The sequence below is a fragment of the Diabrotica undecimpunctata genome, chromosome 9, assembly GCF_040954645.1.
Source record: "Diabrotica undecimpunctata isolate CICGRU chromosome 9, icDiaUnde3, whole genome shotgun sequence".
NCBI classification, from domain to species: domain Eukaryota; kingdom Metazoa; phylum Arthropoda; class Insecta; order Coleoptera; family Chrysomelidae; genus Diabrotica; species Diabrotica undecimpunctata.
Window position 1 is genome coordinate 101,114,504 of NC_092811.1, and position 21,225 is coordinate 101,135,728.

The 21,225-nt window shown below is 32.9% G+C and overlaps 1 protein-coding gene across 2 annotated transcripts in view; it reads left to right on the forward strand.

Annotated features, from left to right (window-relative positions):
- Window positions 1-21,225, forward strand: part of Clk (circadian locomoter output cycles kaput protein Clock) — a 157,085-nt gene extending 135,860 nt beyond the window's left edge. For both annotated transcript variants that reach the window (XM_072543905.1, XM_072543904.1), the window contains exons 11-12: window positions 3,395-3,565; window positions 16,413-21,225. In XM_072543905.1, coding sequence (XP_072400006.1) covers window positions 3,395-3,565; window positions 16,413-16,604 — 363 coding nt within the window. In that variant the 3' untranslated portion in view covers window positions 16,605-21,225. The remainder of the gene's footprint in view (window positions 1-3,394; window positions 3,566-16,412) is intronic.

A 21,225-nucleotide genomic window follows, 5' to 3' on the forward strand; every position in this document is an offset into this window, starting at 1 on the left:
TTTTATACCAAATTCTGTAGTGACGTATCCTATACATTTATTTTGAATGTCTTAAAGGATCAATAAAGATGACTATGACTATGACTATGACTATACAGTTGAAAAATACTATTTATTTCTATGTACATACATATATGCATATATATTTAAATATTTTACAAACTTGTTTTAAAAAAATCGGCAACTTCCTTCTGTTTCTTGACATTAAGTGAATTTTTAAAAGCTATATCTTCCCATTTTTTAAAAACCAAGACGTCTGTTGAAGATGATCCAGGTTGTTGTTCAATATACTTCAATGCCACCTTCATTGTAGCCATCTCTTCGGTGTGACCGATCTTTTCCTCCCCGTCATCATCATCATCAGTTTCCTCATAGGGCTCTTCATGTGTTGCTAGTGTAATTATTTCATGGTCTGTCAGAAATTCGTTTTCAAGTTCCTCGTCACAATTCATCCATTCTTTAATATCTTCAGCCTGCAATTGGACATTTTCGGATAACGTTTGGAGATCTTGAAGAATGGTGGTATAATTATCTTCTTCGTGTGATTGTTGACACTCAACAAGTTCCTCAATTTTCAAAGTGGAAGCTAACATGTAAATTACGTCCTTTAAGTTAATTTTTTGATGATATCAATAAGATTGAGATCTTCATTTTCTGCGCATTGTAAAATTTCAGACAGTAATTTACGTCTGTATCGTCTTTCAATCACCCCTTGATTCATCGGTTGCACCAAGCTTGTCACATTACGAGACAATTTTTATGTCATCTGTCTCACATGTTAGGTTTCCAGGATGAGTTCGAGCATTATCCAGAAGTAGGACTGCTTTACTGGTAAGCTGTGTAGTACTGCGTTACTCTCGGAACAAATTCACGCTCAAACCATTCTTTGAATAGAGCTGATTTCTGAACGTCAGCATGAATGAGCTGAATCAGCTCATTCATGCTGATTTTTGTGATCTGTAGAATACGAGGAGGGACGATGGATGTAAATTTTTAAATGCACGCGGTGTAGCTGACTTACCAACAACGAAAAGGGTAATTTTGTGTGTTCCTGCTGCATTTGAACAAACAGCAACTGAAATGCGCTCTTTATTCTTTTTAAATCCAGACGCCGATTTTTCATGAATTCCCAAAAATGTTTTTTCTGGAAGCATTTTAAAATTGAGACCCGTCTCATCCATGTTATATACTTGTTCGAGTTTTAATTTTTCCATTTTTATAATTTCTACAAACTTGGAGGTATATATATATATATATATATATATATATATATATATATATATATATATATATATATATATATATATATATATATATATATATATATATATATATATATATATATATATATATATATATATATATATATATATATATATATATATATATATAATCGAACATTTCTCTACCCTAAGGTGTGAGGTAAATACAAACACAGGTTACAGATAAACATTACATCTCAAATCCAATGAAAATACAGAATTTTTTTTTTATTCTATTCTGTGCACGAATTTTGTCCATTCTTTCTTGTTTTTTGCATTATTTTGAGCTTCTGACCATTCCATTCCCCTACTTTTCAAAATCTGCCCTACTTCGTCATTCCAGGTTTTCCGTGGTCTGCCTCTGGTTTTAAACTTTTTCACTTTAGCCTTCCAGACTTGCTTAACGGGTCGGTTGTCGCTCATTCGGCACAGATGACCAAACCATTTTATTTGTTGTGTTTCAATAGCGTGTAGTACAGATTCTATGCCCAGTTTTTCTCTAACATCTTCATTTCTTATTTTGTCTCGTCGTGTTATTCCTTTGACTCGTCTTAGATATTTCATATCAATGGCTTGTATCTTGCTTTTTAATTGCTTTGTTAAAACCCAGCTCTCGCTTCCATATATCAAGATTGATCAGAATACCTAAATTTCAGGTTTACCTATGAATGCTCTACTAAGATTATGGTACACTTTTGAAGCACTATTTATTCTTTCTGTTACTTCATTCTGCATGGTACCTACTCTGTCTATTGTAACCCCTAGGTATTTGAATGCATCTACTTGTTCTATGAGTTGTTGGTTAATTTCTATGTTAACATTTCGGTTAGTTTTCGCTATTAGCATCACCTTGGTTTTCTTAACATTAATCTTCATGTTTCTAATTGCCAGCTCATTATTCCATCTATCTATATTTTTCTGGAGGTCCCTCTCGTTGAAAGCGCATAACATGAGATCATCTGCGAATGCACACTCAGCTATACCAACCGGTCGTAGTTTACTATATCCGATATGTACTTTGTGTATACTTGCTTTTGTTTCCTTAATTATGTCGTCAATAATCAATATGAACAGTGTGGGGCTCATAACACCTCCTTGTCTTAGACCCTCGTTTATTGCAAACATCTCTAATTCCAAGTTATCCTTACGTACATAACTCTTGTTATTTTGATACAGACTTTTGATAGCACCTGTTAGTTGATGGTCAATATTTCTATTTTGCAGACTTTTCCAAACTGCTTCCTGGGATACTCTGTCAAATGCTTTCTCAATATCTAGAAATTCCTTATATATTTCTGTGTTCTTTATTCTAGCTTTATCAATTATTTGTTTCAACGTAAATATATGGTCTTGCGTACTGTGTCCCTTCCTAAACCCACTTTGTACTTCATCCAGATGTGGTTCAACGATGTGTCTTAATTTCTTTTCTAGGATGCTTTCATATATTTTGGAGACGATACTGAGTAGATTAATTCCTCTATAATTTTCACAAGAACTTTGGTCTCCTTTCTTAAAGATTGGTAGTATTATGCCAATTCTCCAATCTTCGGGGACTGTACATCGGTTCCAAGCCATGTTCATAATTTTGGTTAAAAATTCAACTTCTTTCGGTCCCATTGTCTTTAAAATTTCAGCAGTGATTTTGTCATGACCAGCTGATTTACCTCTCCTTGTATTATTAATTGCTCCTTTGACTTCTTCTATTTGAATATAATTTTCTTGTCCATGTTCTCCTTCTACTTCTATCATTACAGTTTCCTCTTTCGGTTGTCTTGGTGTTAGGAGTTCGCTGAAGTATTGCCTCCATCTTTCCATAATCTCATTTGGTCTGATAATCAGTGTGCCGTCTTTACGTTTCACCTGTTTCATCGTTGTTTCTTTACCTTTTCTTAGCGTCTTTAGTGCCTTGTAAAACAATTTTTGGTTACCCCGACTATCTGCCTATAAGGGATTTTTTTTATGGTATTTGCAATTACTGTTTTTATAATTAGATATTTTATGATTTTAATTTCTTAATATTATTAGATTATTAGTCTGCATATAAACAGCACATGTAGTATATTGTGTATTTCATAAATGAATAAATAAAATAAATAAAAACATAAAAGTTAACTATGTATTTCCCTTTTTAGGTGGATAATCTGGTCATGTCTGCGTCGCCTTCCCAATTGCAGGCAGACCTTCAGAGGAAACACGCAGAACTGCAAGTAATGATTGGACAACAGCAACAGGAATTGAGGAGGGTATCAGAACAGCTCCTTATGGCCCGGTTAGGGTTATTGCCTGGTTCTCAGCAACAAGTGGTTAGTAATTGTAGTTTAAAATAGATTGTAGGCTGTGTGGAATTAAGGGGGGTGCAATTGTTATAGATTCAAGAAATCTTCTTGAGATCTTCAGACTAATATTCTGGATGTTTCCAAAATCTTTTTTTGTTGACTTTTTAACCCTAGGTCTCAAAAACACGTATTGAATAAATGGCGTGGAATCATTTTAATGATTATTTTAATTATAATAGCTAATTATTTATTATGATTAAAGATAATCAAATAAACAAAAAAGATTAGTAAGTAGATTGCAAATTATTATAAAAATTTTAATTGAAAAGCCAAAGTGTAATAAAATGTACAGGAAAATACAAATATAAACGGACCTACACAAAAAAAATACCTTTGAACTCATATTTATAAAATTACAGTGTATTCGGTGAACTTACATGGACTTCGGATTAAATAAATTAGCAACGATTCAACTAACCAACTAAAAACAAAATTTACGTTTATACTTCGTGTAGATAAAGGCAGTTGACAACTGAAAAATCCTAGGAAATAGACATGTGTAAATTTCATAACTACGAAATTGCTGACAACACGAAAAAATGTTAATTATCATCAAATTTATTTAGAAAAAAAAATAAAAGAGTATAAAAATAACTCAAAAAACGATTAAAATCACATTTAGCCCATAAAAACGCTCGTATCAGTACATTTCTAAAGGTGAGCAGTCATTTTATCAGTGAAATGAAATTTGCTTATCTTCCAGTTACTTAAATGCATTGTTTCAAATTCTTATGTTTTTTTTTGAGGCATAGGCATTTGCCATTCAGCCAGTCACAACTTTTTAAGTTCTTCCCAAAGGAAAAAAAAGAAAATAATTATCACAATATATTTATTATTGGTTATTTGGTTATCAATGGAACAAACATGGTTACTCGCTTCTCGTCTAGGGACCCATCAAGACATTAAATTAAAACACAAACTAGAAAGGGTCACGGATAGTAGGTTTAAAACAAATGGGATAAACCTCATATAATATTATTAAAAATCATATAATATTATTAACATCATGTACAATCTTTGGTAACACATTACATTTTAAAGGGTTTTTACCCAAATATTTTGGTGGCTACGGCATGGTAACCTGTATTTTAACCTGATGATGGAACAGTTGTTCCGAAAACGTTCGTGCTTTTAATGTTGCCCTTTTAAGGGTTTTTATAAAATAAAATATACCCACATACAAAGACTAACCTCTTTTTGTTATACGTGGTATACAGCCAGCTGCAGGAATTATTTTCCTTGTGGATTTTTTTAAATGGGATAAAACAAAGGTTCCTATTTTTTTGACTGAACTTACAAATTGAGGTTACTTTTCAAAATAAATTCTGTTACGTAGTTATATACATTTTTGTTATTTAATGACAAAAGGTAACAAATGTTATAAGGTGGAAGGATTTTATGTTTGATTAAATTTTTTATTAAGTCGTCAGTTTGTTGTATATGTTTTGTACATTCAAAGAAAATGTGGTTTAAATCTGCTTCTTTTTGACAAACTTCGCATAAATTGGAATTTACAATTTTAAGTTTTGCTAGATGAGCCGGATAACATGCGTGTCCTGATTTCATTCTGATAATAGATGTAATGTATCTACGTGGAACAGATTAATTTTTAAACCAAAATTCACTCGGGATTGAGGGTTGTATAGTGCATATTGTGATTTAGAGTGTTGAATGTATTCATGATATTCTTGTTTCCACGGATTGTTTACAATATTATTGATTGTTGCAAATAAATCTGGGATGCAGAACTTATAATCTGTTTTCGCACCAGAATCAATGGCTTTCTTAGCTAATATATCTACATACTCATTATGCTCAAGCCCTATGTGAGCTTTAATCCACAAAAATTTAACTGTTCTTTGTTCCTGATGTAATTCAAAAATAATTTTTTTGATTAGAAGGATATAAATATTTGTGCTTTTGTTAGGAAAACATATAGTCTCAATGGCTATAAGAATTGACAAAGAATCAGATGCAATTATTGCGGAGTTGTCATTGGAATTCTTAAAATACTTTAATGCTTCATAAATTGCTATAGCTTCAGCAGTAAAAATTGAAAAATTATGATCCGGAGTAAACATGTTTTCTATACTTTTTGAAGAAATATAAAAAGCGCATCCAGCGACAAGCGAAGACTTTGATGCGTCTGTATAAATAAACGTTGATGCTGGCCAGTTTTCTAATAAATTCCTTAAAATATTGTAGCTGATTGCAGGATTTACATGGTACCTTATTTTAATTACCGTAATAGTTTGCAAAAAAGCATAAAATTCTTCAAAGTTTGAATTATCATATGTGTATGAGTTGGTGTTATTGCAATTTGATTCTTATAATGTTAATTTTATTAAAATCGGTTGGTGCTGTGTTACTGAAAATGCCAAGACGTGTTTAAGTTTACACTTAAATATTTTATTGTAAAAGAAAACAATCCTCTAAAATTAGTAACGTCTGTACACTAACGCATTAGTAATTAGCATGCATGTTTTCTTTTTCCCAATAATCGCCATCCCACGAATTAAAAAGGTAATAGTTGCTTTATCGGTAAATATAATATTCATCATCATCAGGGGTATCACAGCTCGATATCTTCTTCTCCTTTACGTGCCATCTCCGCGATGGAGGTTGGCAATCATCATGGCTATTCTGATCTTATATGCTGCTGATCTGTATAGCTCGATTGATATGCATCCGTACCATTCCCTCAAGTTACGCAACCATGAGATGGATCTTCTCCTTCCTACACTTCTCTTGCACTGGATTTTCCCTTGTATAATTAATTGAAGTATGTTTTATATTTCAATACGCATAACATGCCCCAGGTATTGCAGCTTTCGTGTCTTGATATTTTCCAATATTTTCATTCTTTTGTAGACTCTACTCCAAGATAGCTTCAGGATACTTCTATATACTCACAGTTCAAATGCTTCCAACTTTTTAGTAGTCGACGCGTTAATTGTCCATGCTTCTATCTTGTAAAGCAGAGTCGAGAAAATATAACACCTGGCCAGCCTAACTCTCAAGTCTAATTTCAGTTCTCTTGCACAAAGTACCTTTCTCATTTTATTGAAGTTTGTGCTTTCTCTATTCGAACTTTGATTTCTTTGGAGTAATCGTTCGTGTGATTAATTATTGTGCCAAGATAATAATTGTAGTTTTCAACTTGTTCTAAAGTTTTACCGTTAATTGTCAGGCTTTCATCATTACTTTGGGTTTTTGATATCCTCATAAATTTAGTTTTCTTGATGTTTATTGATAATCCATATTCTTCTCCATACTCAACTATGTTGTTCATTAGCTTTTGGAGGTCTTGAAGGTTGTGTTCTATTATGATAGTATCGTCTGCATATCTAATGTTGTTAATTGGTGTTCCATTGACCTTTATTCCTGCTGTTTCTCCCTCAAGAGCTGTTTTCATAATTTCTTCAGAGTATGCATTGAAGAGTAGTGTTGACAATACACACCCCTGTCGCACTCCTCTTTTAATTTCGAACTCTTCTGATATGTGCTCATTAATGCATATGTGTGCCTGCTGTTTATAATAGAGATTTGATATAATTCGAAGGTCATTATATTGTAATTGTTTTGCTTTGAGGACGTCTATTAGCTTTTTGTGGCGGACTTTATTGAAAGCTTTGTTGTAATCTATGAAACAGACGTACATATCTTGGTTCACATCCAAACATCTCTGGATTAGTACGTTGAATGCAAAGAGAGCTTCACCGGTACCTACGCCTCTACGCCATCCAAATTGGGTTTCTTCAATATCCATATCAAGTATTTGGTAAATGCGTTTATGGATGATCTTTAAAAACATTTTAAGTGTGTGAGACATCAGGCTTATGGTGCGGTGGTCGGTGCATTCTCTAGCATTTTTCTTCTTTGGGAGACAAATAAATGTTGAGGTCAACCATTCATTAGGTATGTCATCCGACTGATAAATTTCATTAGAGCTTTAAGAGGACACCCATGTACCCGTTTTCTATTATTTTAAGGATATCAATAGGCAGTTGATCTGGCCCCGGGCGTTTTCCGTTTCTGGTGTTCTTTAGGGAATACAATATTTCTTCCTTTGTAATTTCTATACTTGTTTCTCTGTCCTCGAAAGATATGTCTTGTAGGTTTCCTCTTTCGTCGTCGAAGAGCTCTTCCATATATTCTTTCCATCGTTTTAGCTTTTCATCAGTCGTTATCATAGTATTTCCATTTTTGTCTAAATGAGTTGTGTTGTGATTTCTTTTTTGCAGCCCTGCCATTTCTTTAACCTTTTTATGTAGGTTGAATAGGTTGTATTTGTTCTGAAGATCTTCTATCTCTATTAATTTTTTCTCATAGTAAGTTTGTTTTGCCGCTCTTATCATTTTTCTGATTTCATTGTTAATGATTTTATAATTGTGACTGTCTTTGTTCTTGGCCTGTCTTCTTTGGTCTACCCTGCCGAGTATTTCGTCGGTCATCCAGTGGTCTCTCTTTCTTATCGGTTCTTTTAATATCTCTTTACATGGAACGAGGAGGCAGGAGGAACTCGATATCAGCCAAAGCTGTTCTTGGAACAATTTTCCATTCACCCCTGTCTCTGGCAACTGTTTTCCATGCTGTAACTCCAATAAATTTTAAATTATGCCCTATATTGTCTTGAGGTCTCAGTCCTGGTCTTGGTCTGGCGTGTTGTCCTATCGGACCTCTTTGGTAAAAAACATTTCTGACTGTCACACCTTCTGACTTTTGTCGTATCATTTTAACTGTCCCCATGAGTTTTACCAAGAAACATGTCAGTAGCGGAAAATTTATTTTTTATTTAGCATATGTCATACTAAGAACATATAACTAAAATCAATATAATCTAAAACATTTTCGGTCGCATTTAGGAATTCCATCTTCTTAGTTTTTCTTACTTTTCTTTTAATATATTACTCAATATTCTGGTGGCTTACTTAGTTTTTGTAGTTTTTGAAGTTCTTTGTTTATATTTTCTCTACTTTCTGCGGTGGGTTTTCTTTCTTCTGTACGTAGTTATTTACATTCCATCTCTGATTGTCGGGTTCTGTGTCCCTGTTGCATCAGTAAATAAGATCTGTTTTTTCTTTATGTTATAGTATTTTATTCTTCATTAAACCAGTTATTCGTTCTTGTTCTTCTTTGTTTACCTTCTATGCCTAGTAATTCTTAAGCTGCTTCTTTCATTATGTTTTTGCGCCCTTCTCACTCTTCCTTTACGTTTTCACGTTTAAGTCTGTTTTCTGATGTTTATATTTGGTTTATATTATTTTTTTTTGTTCGGATCTTTGAGACCTTCTACATTGTGTCGTTCATGTTTAGAACCTGTTTCCTTTTTTTTATTAAAATTTTGAATTTTACCCTACTTTCGATCCAGTAGTGGTCAGCATCCGCATTTTTTTCGCTTCTGGTGCGAACGTTTCTTATATTCGATTGGTGTTTTGAGTCTACACTAACATGATTTGTGATATTTACTGTAAGTCCGTCTGGTGATTTCCAGGTGCCTTGTTCCAATTTATTTTGATTTTTCTTTAAGCCTAGCTAGTATGACCCGCTCTGCAATTTTGCTTATTGCTTATTGCAATTTTATTGGCCGATAATTCTGTGTTTTCCTGGTTTTCGATCTTTATTACGTGAGCTTCCTTCCATCTGCCAGGAAAATGTCTTAATCTTAGGATGTTGTTGAATAAATTTCTTGTGTACACTGCTGCTTTTGCTGGCAGATTCTTCAAAGCTCTATTCATAATATGGTCTGGTCCTGGAGCTTTTTCGGCGTTAGTACTTTTAATCAACTATCTAACCTCTTCAGAAGAGATGTGGGTAATATCTACGTTGCCCCTTCTTCTTTTTATTGCCCTGTATCTTCTTTTCACTTCTTCTGTAAAGTCTAGATCTCCATCGGGATGATAGTTTTTCCTACATCTTCTTTCTAGCGTGTTTTTCATTACTTCTGCTTTGTCTTTTTCTGCGTACACATTTGCATTTTCTCCACGTAAGAGTAGAATTTTTTTTTATTTTTTCTTAGTGTTTTAGGTAGCTTCCAGAATGCTGATTTATTTGGGTTTAGTTGCTGGATATAGTTGTCCCAATTTTCGATTCGATATTCTTCTAATTGTTTTTTGACTTCCCTATTTAGCTCCTTAGCAATTCTTTTGTTCTCTTGGTTTCTTGTTTTGTTGGCTCTTCTGCTTTTAATGTTTTTTTTCCTCTTTCAGCTCGTCGCTAATTTCTCTAAATCTTCCTTTTACTGTTGGTGTTTCTTCTACTGTGTTGCTGACCTCCATAGCATTTTGTATCGTGTTTCCTAGGTTTAGAACACATGCCTCTAGTTCTTGTTTTGTGTTTATTGTTAATATTGCACCGATAGTTTCGCTTTTATTCTTTTGTAGTTTGGCCAACTTGTAGTTTTGCAAGCAGTTTGTTTATACTGCTCCCAGGGTCAATACAATTTGGCTTTGATTTGATTTACCCTAGTTCACTGAATGTATTTCGTGTTATTGACCCACATTTTGTAGAACTGCTATGTCTAGAAATGTAGGGAGTCTGTCTCCACCATGGAAGTATGTAGGTTCTGTGGGTCCTACCTATGGTGTTTTGTCAGTCTTCGAGATAGCCACACAATAGTCTCTGGTTAGAGTTTGTGGTTCTCTCTAGCCAGTTGGGCAATCTTGCATTCAGGTCTCCAATGATATTGGTGGGCTCCTCTGTGTCCAAAATGACGTTCAGGTCTTCATTGAAGATCGGATGATTCGGTCTAACATATTCTGAAACAATCTTCAGCATATTATTTCCCGTTTTTATCCTTACTATGGTGACTTCCATAGTGACCAGACCAACTGGTGTAGGAATTACTTGGTGTTTGATTCTTTTTTTCACCAGAATGGCCGTGTCTCCTGATGTAACCCTGTAGTCATTTCTGTAGACACCATAGACCGGAAACTTTGTTGTTGTTTTTTCCGTTATTTTAGTTTCTTGTAAAGCTATGATGCCTAGTTCGAGTCTGTTGGCAAACTCGTCCAGAGAATTGATTTTTTGTTTTAGCCCATTTGTATTCCATGTGCCCTAGACAGTTCTGCTTACACCAATACTGCCCATTGCGCTTACTACTAGTCACCTTGTCGAACATAAACATAAAGTTCTTCAACTGTTCGTTGAGGCTAACTATAAGAATTGCTGTTTCAGAATTGACCACGGAGTTTGGTTCTTTCGGCTGTTGTTTCTTTCTGGTTCCTTGTGCATAGCTAACAGATTCTGTTACTGTTGCACTGTGTATGCTTCTGTTTCTTGATGGTTGTGTAGCATAATTTTTCTTTTTGGGTGCCTTGGAACAACCCCTGTAATTTTCTGTATGGACTTCGCCACAGTTTGTACATTTTGAGTCAGTGTTTCTATCTTTTTGGCATTCTTTGTTTAAGTGATTTTCTCCGCACTTGACATATCTTGATCCTCAGTGATCCACAGATCTGTGGAAGAATCTCTGACAGTTGTAGCACTACATTACTTTCTTATTATTTTCTATTTCATCTTCTACATATATCCGCATGTAGGAGAGATTGGTGACTTTTTTCATTTTTTGGTCGTCTTTTTTGTTAATAGTAACTAGGAGAAGTGGTAGTCACTTTTTGCCTTCTATTTTTAATATCATGTTTGATACCTTGATGGTGTCAATGCCTTTTTCGTTCAGTTCTTTTTGAACGAATTTCATGTCTGTCGTTTCCGACAGTCCTCTTATCACCACTAGTTTGGTTTTGTCAACATCAATTGGATAAGCAATCCCCTCTATTTTATAGTTTTCGATATCTTCCATTACAACTTAAATTATGTATAGGTAACCATCTCTGTCATTTGTTTAGATGACGATTGACCTGCCAAATTTAGCAATTTTTTTTGTCGAGCCTTCCTTTCTCTGTTGCTTTTAAATATCTTGGCTTTTTCCTGCCGTCTTAAGGATGATCGCCCGTGGTTTGGGCACAGCATTCTTTGGTTGTTTTTTTTTCCTGCTGTTTTTTCAGCGTTTTGTTCTTGTGCCGTTGGTTTGGGCGCAGTTTTCTTTATTTTTTCTTTTACTGTCTCAATTTTCATTTTCAATTCAGTGTTATAATTGTTTCCTTTTTCTTATAACTGTCTGCTTTTTAGCATCACCCACTTTTTTTGTTTTTCTATCGCTTTTTTTGTATGTTTTTTCTTTCGTTGGACTGTCCACCCCGTTTCGTTTTCTTCGGATATTTTTTCTTGACCATTACTAGTACTGTCTTTCTTGTTCTTGTATTTTTGTCTGCTTCTCAACTGTTTTTTGTACCGACTTTGGTTTTTGTGCGGGTTTTTCAAATGGAGTCGATATATCTATCTGCTTTTCTTTTTTTATCATTTTTTTCTCAAGTTTGGCTTGAGTTGTTTTTATCGGTTATTTTTTTCTCAAGTTTGGTCAGTTGTTTTCTATTTTGCTCCTGCATATTTTTGTTTTCCTCCTGCATCTGACGTTTGTCTTCTTCCATCCACTTTATGTGCGCAACCAATGTCTGCATTGAGTTGGCTAGGTTGGATGCCATCTCCATTCTTCTATGTTCTTCAGTTCTTTTAACAAGATTAGTGTCTTCAAAACCACTATCCAAATCTCCTCCCAAGGAGAATTGTGTTTTTCGGTTCTTCGATATTTCGTATGTATCGCGATTTCTATCACTAATACTATCTTAATGGGCAATAGCCACTTCTAAGACTACGTCATGCACATGCACACTATCATTATTGTTTAACTCTAAATTTGTATCTGATGGGTCTAAATTTATGTTTTTGTCAATATTTATGTCAACATTTAGTTCATTAATGGCAAAGTTGTACAGGGTATCCCAAATTGGTATATTCTGCACAGTATACCGAAAATTAGAGGGTATAAAAAAAAGTAGTTGATATGTCATGACTTCTTTTTTCATTTAAGTAACGATTGCCCCATCAAATCATCAATACATTAGCGAGGTACAGGGCGATTATTGAAAAATGTCGAAAACGAGAAGGTTAAATATCTTCTTTATTAAGATAAATTTTAAAAAACTTTATTAAAACTTTTGAAAGATATATTATGGAAGAGTTCAATGGCTTACAAGAATTTTTTAAAGGGAATCTCACTAACGAAATATAATATCAACTTACGTTCTTTTATATGGGAAAACTTATATATTTTGACATTTTTCGTTTACATTTTTAAAACTCTTTCAGCTGATATGACATATTATTATTACTTATATATCTATTTTCAGTCGTTGGAGCTACTCTGCAAATACATTGTTTATTTAACATCACGTTATAGATACTTAGAAACAAAACGCTCAGTAACACATTCTAACATTTTATTATGCGGATAATAATTCTTCACAGTTTTATTTACCAGAAATAAGATCAATCAACTTAAAAAAAGGAAATAACAAATTTACCCAGAACAAAAACTACTTAACCAGAATTAATTTTACAAAAATATCACCATTATAATAAACATAAAACAATTAAAAATTATAATAAATGTTGAAAATGTCCCCCATTTTGTTATAATAATAATTGACACCTTTTTATTATATATCTTACACAATTGAGTATATGTATTAGATTTATTTTTCTAAATGCTTGATGAATGCTTTGTAATATGTAATTCTATCTTATTATTAAAGTCAATTTTATAAATATTGTTTTTAGAAATCGCCAAATAAAAAAATCAGGAGGATTTAGTTCTGGTGAACAAGGACCGTAAGTTACAATCCACCGATTATAAATTTTTTCATTTAAATAATTTCCGATTCCATCTTGTTGAAATAAAAATGTATTTTTCTCGGCCAAATATTTCCCATCAAAAATGTTCAAATCATTTATTATGCTTGACAAAACACTAACGTTAAAACCGAATCTGCCTTACCTCCAGATCCCCAGAACTAAGTCAGTCATTCCAGTATAGTTCATTATGTCAGTTAAATATTCCTGCACTGGATATGCGAGCTTCGTCGCTAAATATTATCTTTAATACTACCTATTACCTTTTAATATAACTTACTCTACGAAATGCTTTTACAAGATGTAACAATATGTTATTTTAGATAAAAAAATAATCCAATTTACGGAAATCTAAACGTCAAAATAAATTTATTTTAAAGTAAAATTGTGGCTTATTCCCAATAACAAATAGTAAATTGTATTGTCACAAAAACTAGCTTCAGAACAATAATACAAAAAAGAAGACAATAATATTATATCGAATAAAAAAATATAAATAAAAACGTCAAAGGTAATAAAATACAGTGTGTTCTATTTCATGACAGTTTTATTTATAATATGGAATCAGTACTTTAAAAAAATAATAATTCACTTTGAACCAACAATAAGCAGTTAAGTATTTAAGTAAGTACTTTACTTTAAAGTTAGATAGGCACTGATTTTATTTTTGCTAAATAAAACTGTCAAGATATTAATATCCTCATAATAAAAATGTGTTACCATTCTTGCAAGTGTTTTATTTTTAAGTGCCTATAACCTGGCGTCAAACATAAACATTTTATTTGTATAGTAGCTTCAAAAACTGAAAATAGGTAAGTAGGTATATAACATGTCATATCCAGTAAAAGAGAATTAAAAATGTAAACAAAAAATATCAAAATATATAGGGTGTCCCATATAAAAAAACATAACTTGCTATTATATTTCTTTAGTGAGACCCCCTAAAAAAAATTTTCGTACGCCACTGAATGGTTCCACAATATTTCTATCAAAAGTTTTAATAAAATTTTAAAAACTTTTTCTCTATAAAGAAGATATTTTTTAACCCTGTCGTTTTCGACATTTTTCAATAATCGCCCTGTATCTGGGTACTGTAAGGAGCTATTGATGATTTGATTAGGCAATTGTTACTTTCGAAAAAAGAAGTCATGACATCTTAACTACTTTTTTCTATCCTCTCTAGTTTTCGGTGCACCTTGCAAAACATACCAATTTGGGACGCCCTGTACAGTATTTTTGTCTGATGGACGTGAATTTATGTTTATGTCAGCATTTAATTTATCAGTATTCAAATGTAAATTGAAATTTGCGTCTGATAGACCTGGATTATCTGTGTCAGAGCCTATCCAATCCGAATTTGTATTTAAATTATCATTATCATTAATCTCTGGCAAGTGCTTGTAAATATTATAGTCTACTATATCGTCAAATTCACTTACATTTTTGGTCATCTGGAGTTTCTGCGCTTCTTCTCTGGGCCCACAGACTGTCATCCATACACAAAATTAAAATTTTATTTTAATTCGAATTTACTATTTTAAGTTTATTGCACTAACATTCGTTAAAAAACCGTTTATTGATTCTTTAACAAATTGGCGACAACTTTCAGTCAATAAGGTTCTGTTTTTATTTATTCACTATTTACACGTTTAAACCCGTAGAAATAATCGCTTAGATATTTAAAATTTCAAGACGAAGCTTGTAGATGTGTCTAAACACTTTGACAGTTTTTTGACAATTTGTTACGTGGCCTTTCCATGTAAAAAGTAATGACAGCTTTAAAAAAATGCAACAATACACTAGATTGTCAAAGCAAAAATAAATTATTTACAAGAAATTACATTTAGGAATAACAATTATCTGATATTTCAAAGCACACTTTAAATAAATGAAATAATCACGGACTTCTAGTAAATAACCTGGAGGTCGAACTCCCTATGATCTTATTATGACAAAATTGAAGCGGGCTAGAGGGCGCTATTTATCGGAGGTAACAAATAAGGGGGCAAGAATTTGAAAATTAAACTTGACAATATAAGGAAATTTTGAAAGATCTCGCTTATGTGATCTTTATTTATGATTTTTATCATGGAACAATGAAGTTTGGGGCTTAATTTATCAACTTAAACTTGTAAGCAAGCAAAACGATTATTTTATGCCAAAACAATTTAAAAGATATATATCTCGCGGGTTTAATATTGTACTTAGGTCTAGAAGGATTGGATGCCTTTTAGGAACTTTTCTTCCCTATTTTCTCTCACGACTGAAAGTTTTTATTTAATTAAATACTGCTTATAGACTTATGTGTTTAATTACATTAATAAAAAATGACTACACTCCTTGATTAGGGAAAAAGCCGGGGTGACACAGTCTCAAAACAGATGCAAGAACAAAGAATGCCATGGTTTGGTCATGTCAGACGTAGAAATAAAAACTATGTGGGATGAAGGATAAAGCTGTTAGAAGTTGATGGAAAAAGAGGCAGAGGAAAACCGATGAGAAGAATTAGACAATGGACAGGTCGAACGGTCGAGGAACTGTTTCATCTAGCTGCCGACCGAGAATAATTTCATCAGCTTGTCGATATGACGATAGCCAACGCTTGAATACAAGCACGGCACACAAAGAAGAAGATACCAAGTTGAATAATGACTATAAGATATATTTAGTTAGTTTATTATTTTTTAGCATTTACTTTTTCAGTCGTCTGTTTTTCCAGTGCGTAAAATCTAATCCGAAGGTATTCATGTCTAACGATCTTAATGAGCTCAGTACGGTGACAACTGAAGGCTACTAATTCAGTACATTAAGCGTAAACGTTAAGGGGAAAAGGTTATTTACTACAGACAGGATAATGTCATTGACTATCTTTTATATCATTCTCATATGATATGATATATTCTTATATCATTTTTTGGCTCAAATATCCTAACCCTAGGTTATGTTCAAATAGTTATTACTTACCCTATATAATTATAATTTTAAAATATATTAAAAATCTGATACTAACCACGCTCTTAAAAAGTTTAATATGAAATAATACAATTATAAATTATATTTCCAGCAACCGCCTATATCCTACCAAACAAACAATCCAGGGATCGTCAGTAGCACCACAACGACAATTCAACGATTACCTCCGATGCAAGGACCTGCTTCCGTGATAGTACCCGTTTCGGTGCCGATATCGTTGCCTCTTCAGCATCAACAGACTTTAATGTACAGTACGCCCGATTCGAACACTCAATCGAAGTGACGTCTTTAGATGAAGTGATTAAATAGTGTACAATCGTGATTATGGTGGCTTGGCAAAAAGCATTTTTGAATATTTGACCTCTAGCGATCTCAAATAATTTATTAAACTGTCAGATTTTCAGTTATTGATTTGTTATTCATAAAAGGATTTTAGAATTTTCAAAAGTGCTTCCACTACAAAACCAACTTGTTTTCAAGCCAACTGTCAGATTTTCAGTTATTAATTTCATTTGTTATTCCTAAAAGGATTTTAGAATTTTCAAAAGTGTTTCCACTACAAAACCAACTGGTTTTCAGGCTAACAATCCTGAAGATTACTTATGCTTTAGATGACGGACTAGAAAACAATACTGAGGGAAGTCAAAAATGCTATTTGATCAAATATAGCTCACGAACATTCTTCTTGTTTAATTGTACAAATTTAAATAATTAATTATAGAAACTAGTTGAATATTTTGTACATACTAGCCAATAACTATGAAATGATGTTTCATTTTTTGTAGATTTTTTATTTATTTGGGATTTTGTAATATAAAAAGTCCGACGTAGAGCTGAAGCACTCATATAGTGATTTTTAGTTATTTTTATAAAGAAATGCGTAAACAGAAAAGGTTTTTGTTTCTAGAATATTATGCATATTTAGATTCTTAACAAATTTTAACTTTCGCCATCAAGAACAAAAATATTTGTCCGGTTGTTTGATTTTTCTATAACTGTTGACAATAATTTTTTACGAAGACTTGTTAATCATAAAACAAAGTCCTATGAGCTTAGTTCGTTTGATAGGGGTAATAAAATGAATTCGCCTTAAGAGATCTAAGTGTCTAATGGCCCGTTTTCACGCTACGTCTTATGGTACGTTTTGTGGGTCATATAAAACGTACGACAAATTGTACGTTTTGTCCAGTGTATACACACTACGATTTCCCTTCCGTTTTCATTATCATTTCTAATTCAGAGTCTTGAGTTGTGTGAAGTTTGTTTAGTGTTTTTTTTATTATGGAGGAAACACGGCTGCTTTCTTTTATTTTTTCAACTATAAAGATACTACGACTGAGGAAAAAGGGGATGACGAGGGAAAAGACAAGATGGTCAAGAGAGTAGGCTTCTAAAAAGAAGCCAGTATTCCCACGTCTCGTTACTAAAAAAAGCGAACCAGATGATTGGCGCAATTATTTGCGAATGGACACCTCAGCCTATTGTCAATTGCTAGAGTTGGTAACACCATACATATTGAAATAAGACACCTCATGAGAAAAGCCATTACACCCCATGAAAGACTCACAGCAACTCTCAGATATCTTACAACAGGACGCAGCGTCAAGGACTTGGAGTTCACAATCATAATATCCAAACCAGCGTTAAGCCAAATAATTCCTGAAACCTGTAATGCAATCTACTTGGTTTTAAAACATAACTACTTTAAAACTTTTATACAATTCAATAAATTCCCCGAGAAAATCGTGGGTGCATTGCCGCAAATCTGACATTATTAGGCTTTTTTGGGGAAAAATGAAACGAACTGCAGTGGAACTAGTCATCAAATAAGTCAAGATCGGACGACTTGTCTGAATATGTATTTTCACGTAACGTTTTATCCTATCAGTTCTCGCAAAACTATGCTTCTCCCATCATTTCTACGATCTGACCTTGGATTTCATTTCGATTCGACAAGACGTACGTTTTTCTGTTTACATGCCACGTTTTATTGTATAGGATTTGTCCTATCCAACAAAACGTACAATAAGACGTAGCATAAAAACGGGCCTTAAGGGCTCACAAATGGGCCCTGTCCCGATCTACCATAACCATAACTATAACCATCATAAAACAAAAAGGTTACTATACAGAAATACTTAGAATGTTTCATAAATCCTCTTCATTTAGTACCTGTCATCTATAAATGTATCATATTGCTCCAGATAATCCAATTGACCACTGATCTGAACAGGATGTTAAATGTTATACGGGTTTACTGCCTAAAATTATTAATCAATGAGCTTCTTCTACCGCGATTTTTCCTGGTATTATCAGTTAGAGAAGATTCTATTTGGTGTTTCTCATAACTTGATCAAAATATTCAAATTTCTTGGTTTTGATATTGTTCAAAATTTTCCTGTTCTCGTCGCATACGCTGTAGCATTTGCCATTTATTACAGACATATACAGAGACCATATGTAACATAGGAAATTAGTTCTATTTGTAACAGGATCACATTATTTATGTAATATTTATTTATACTGGTGTTCTTAACAGAAGAAATATGTGTAAATATTAAACAGTGGTGGCGAAGAAAACTTACCCGGACGTACTCTTCTTTTTATGGAGAACTTGAGATATCTGCATGAAACCTATAAATTTATTATTAAACGAATATCCTTCTATAAACTATATGACTATATTGTGTTCGCTTCCAATATGCGCAATCGAATTTACATACTTATTCTTTTGTATAACAGGAAATTAATATCAGAAGCTTCAGATAAGGTTTTCACAAGGGTTTAAGGTCGGACTTTATTTTCCGGTAAAAGCCGAAGCTTATTATTTACACATCAAGTATTGTTACTGATTTTTGGGTGGTTGTGTATTAGTATCATATCGTATAATATATATACATATATATATATATATATATATATATATATATATATATATATATATATATATATATATATATATATATTTATATAATCGATAAAAGGAGTACGACCGTCAATCCCATATAAATTAAGGATCACTCCAAGAGTGGTGGGTTCTTCGGTCAAAAGGTGGAGCAAAAAGACAAAGAAAGTGGCTACTTCATCTATTTATTGAAGACTTTCTAATCAGAAAGCATCATCAGTTCATCTAAAAAGAACAATATGAAAAACCAAACATCCATAGAAAAGTTATTATAAGTGTTACCTCAAAAAGATATGTAGCAGTCAATGATATTAAATATATAAAGAAGCTTACGACAATGGAGATTATAAGATTATGTTGTATAAACAATTAATTGAAACTAAATACAGTTTACAAATTAACTCAAACTTAGCACAGCAAAAGACCTGCCTCAGTATACTACTTGTTAAGAGACTTTTTTGTGATGTCTGCCCATCGCTGTGGAGATCTGTCGCATTGGCGTTGAGTCTGAGGCCTTCCTTGGACCACCAACCGCTTCTTTGTGAATACTTCGATGGATATGACCAAAGAACTTTAAAATTCTAAAGTAGTCAGTACTAGTTAGGCGCTGATTGGGTTTAATTTGATCTAGAACCGAGATATTCGTGAGGCGAGCCGTCCATGGAATTTAAAGCGGTCGTCTCCATGTCTACATTTCAAAAGCATCTATGCGTCGTCTATCTGCCTCTTTTACTGTCCATGCCTCGCATACATTGTAAAATATGGAAAATACCAGAGTTGAAATGAGTCTTTTCTTGTTTTTCATAGTAATATGACGATTACGCCAGACCCCATTTAGTTCAGTCATTGCTGCTCTAACTAGTTAAATGCGTCTTCGAATTTTGGGTTCACAACTACTTGTGTTGTTAACTGGAGCTTTAAGATATATCATAGAGCAAACTACCTCGCATCTCGAAACAGTTTGAAACTGTTATTGGCGATCAATAACCATGATTTTGGTTTTATTGTAGTTAAGTCCAAATTTAGCACTTTCTACCTCGAGTTTTTTTAATAAGTTAGTCATTTCTTCTGAAGTGGAGGCTAGAAGTGTAGTGTCGTCTGCGAAACGCAAGTTAGATAACTTGACACCTCCTAGGTTTACTCCTCCCTCCCAATTATCCAAGACTATGCGCATTATGAACTCTGAATAGATGTAAATAATAACGGAGACAAAACGCATCCTTGAACTAATCTCAGATGATCTGAATTTCGTTGCAGAACGTGAGAAATTGTTGGATACCCTACTAATTGTATTGCATTTGTTCCGAGGAGATAACTGGTGTTGAGTAGTGTAGAATATGGAGTAGACCCATTCATTCTATTTGTGCAATTCTGGAGAAAGATATGGCAAAAGGCTATTGCAAGAAGTTATTTGGGAAAACCACTTTAGCTCGCCAACTCTATTTCTTTTCTCAGGTGGAATCAATCCATTTAAATATCCTTCAGGATGATGTGGCATTATCTTTATGTGTCTGAACTATGACAACTGTCTTGTCAAATGTCAAAAAATTGACATTTAACCTTTTTGTAGAATAATTTATAGATAATAAAAATCTACTGCAAAAAAAACGTTCTTTTTTCATAAATATTGTTTTTAATGAGTATCTTAATTGATACATTTAATAAAGTTCATTTCAAGGAAATAAAACTTGATAAATAAATAAGTATGTTCTAATACAAATTTTATAATAAATATAAATTTAAAAATATTTTTACTACGAAAACGATACAAGGTATATTAGAAGGGAACAAAAATCTTAATAGTTTTTAAAAATGTATTCAGAGGACTTAATGGCTGTACATATCTTAAGTGAAATATTTATATATTTTCTTAAAATTTGTTTTAATTATTGTGATATATATGGTTGTCAAATGAATGTTATTTACCAATTTTTTTTTATTTCAACAAAACAATTGTTTCATATTTATAATGTGGTAGAAAAAATTAAATAAACGTTAT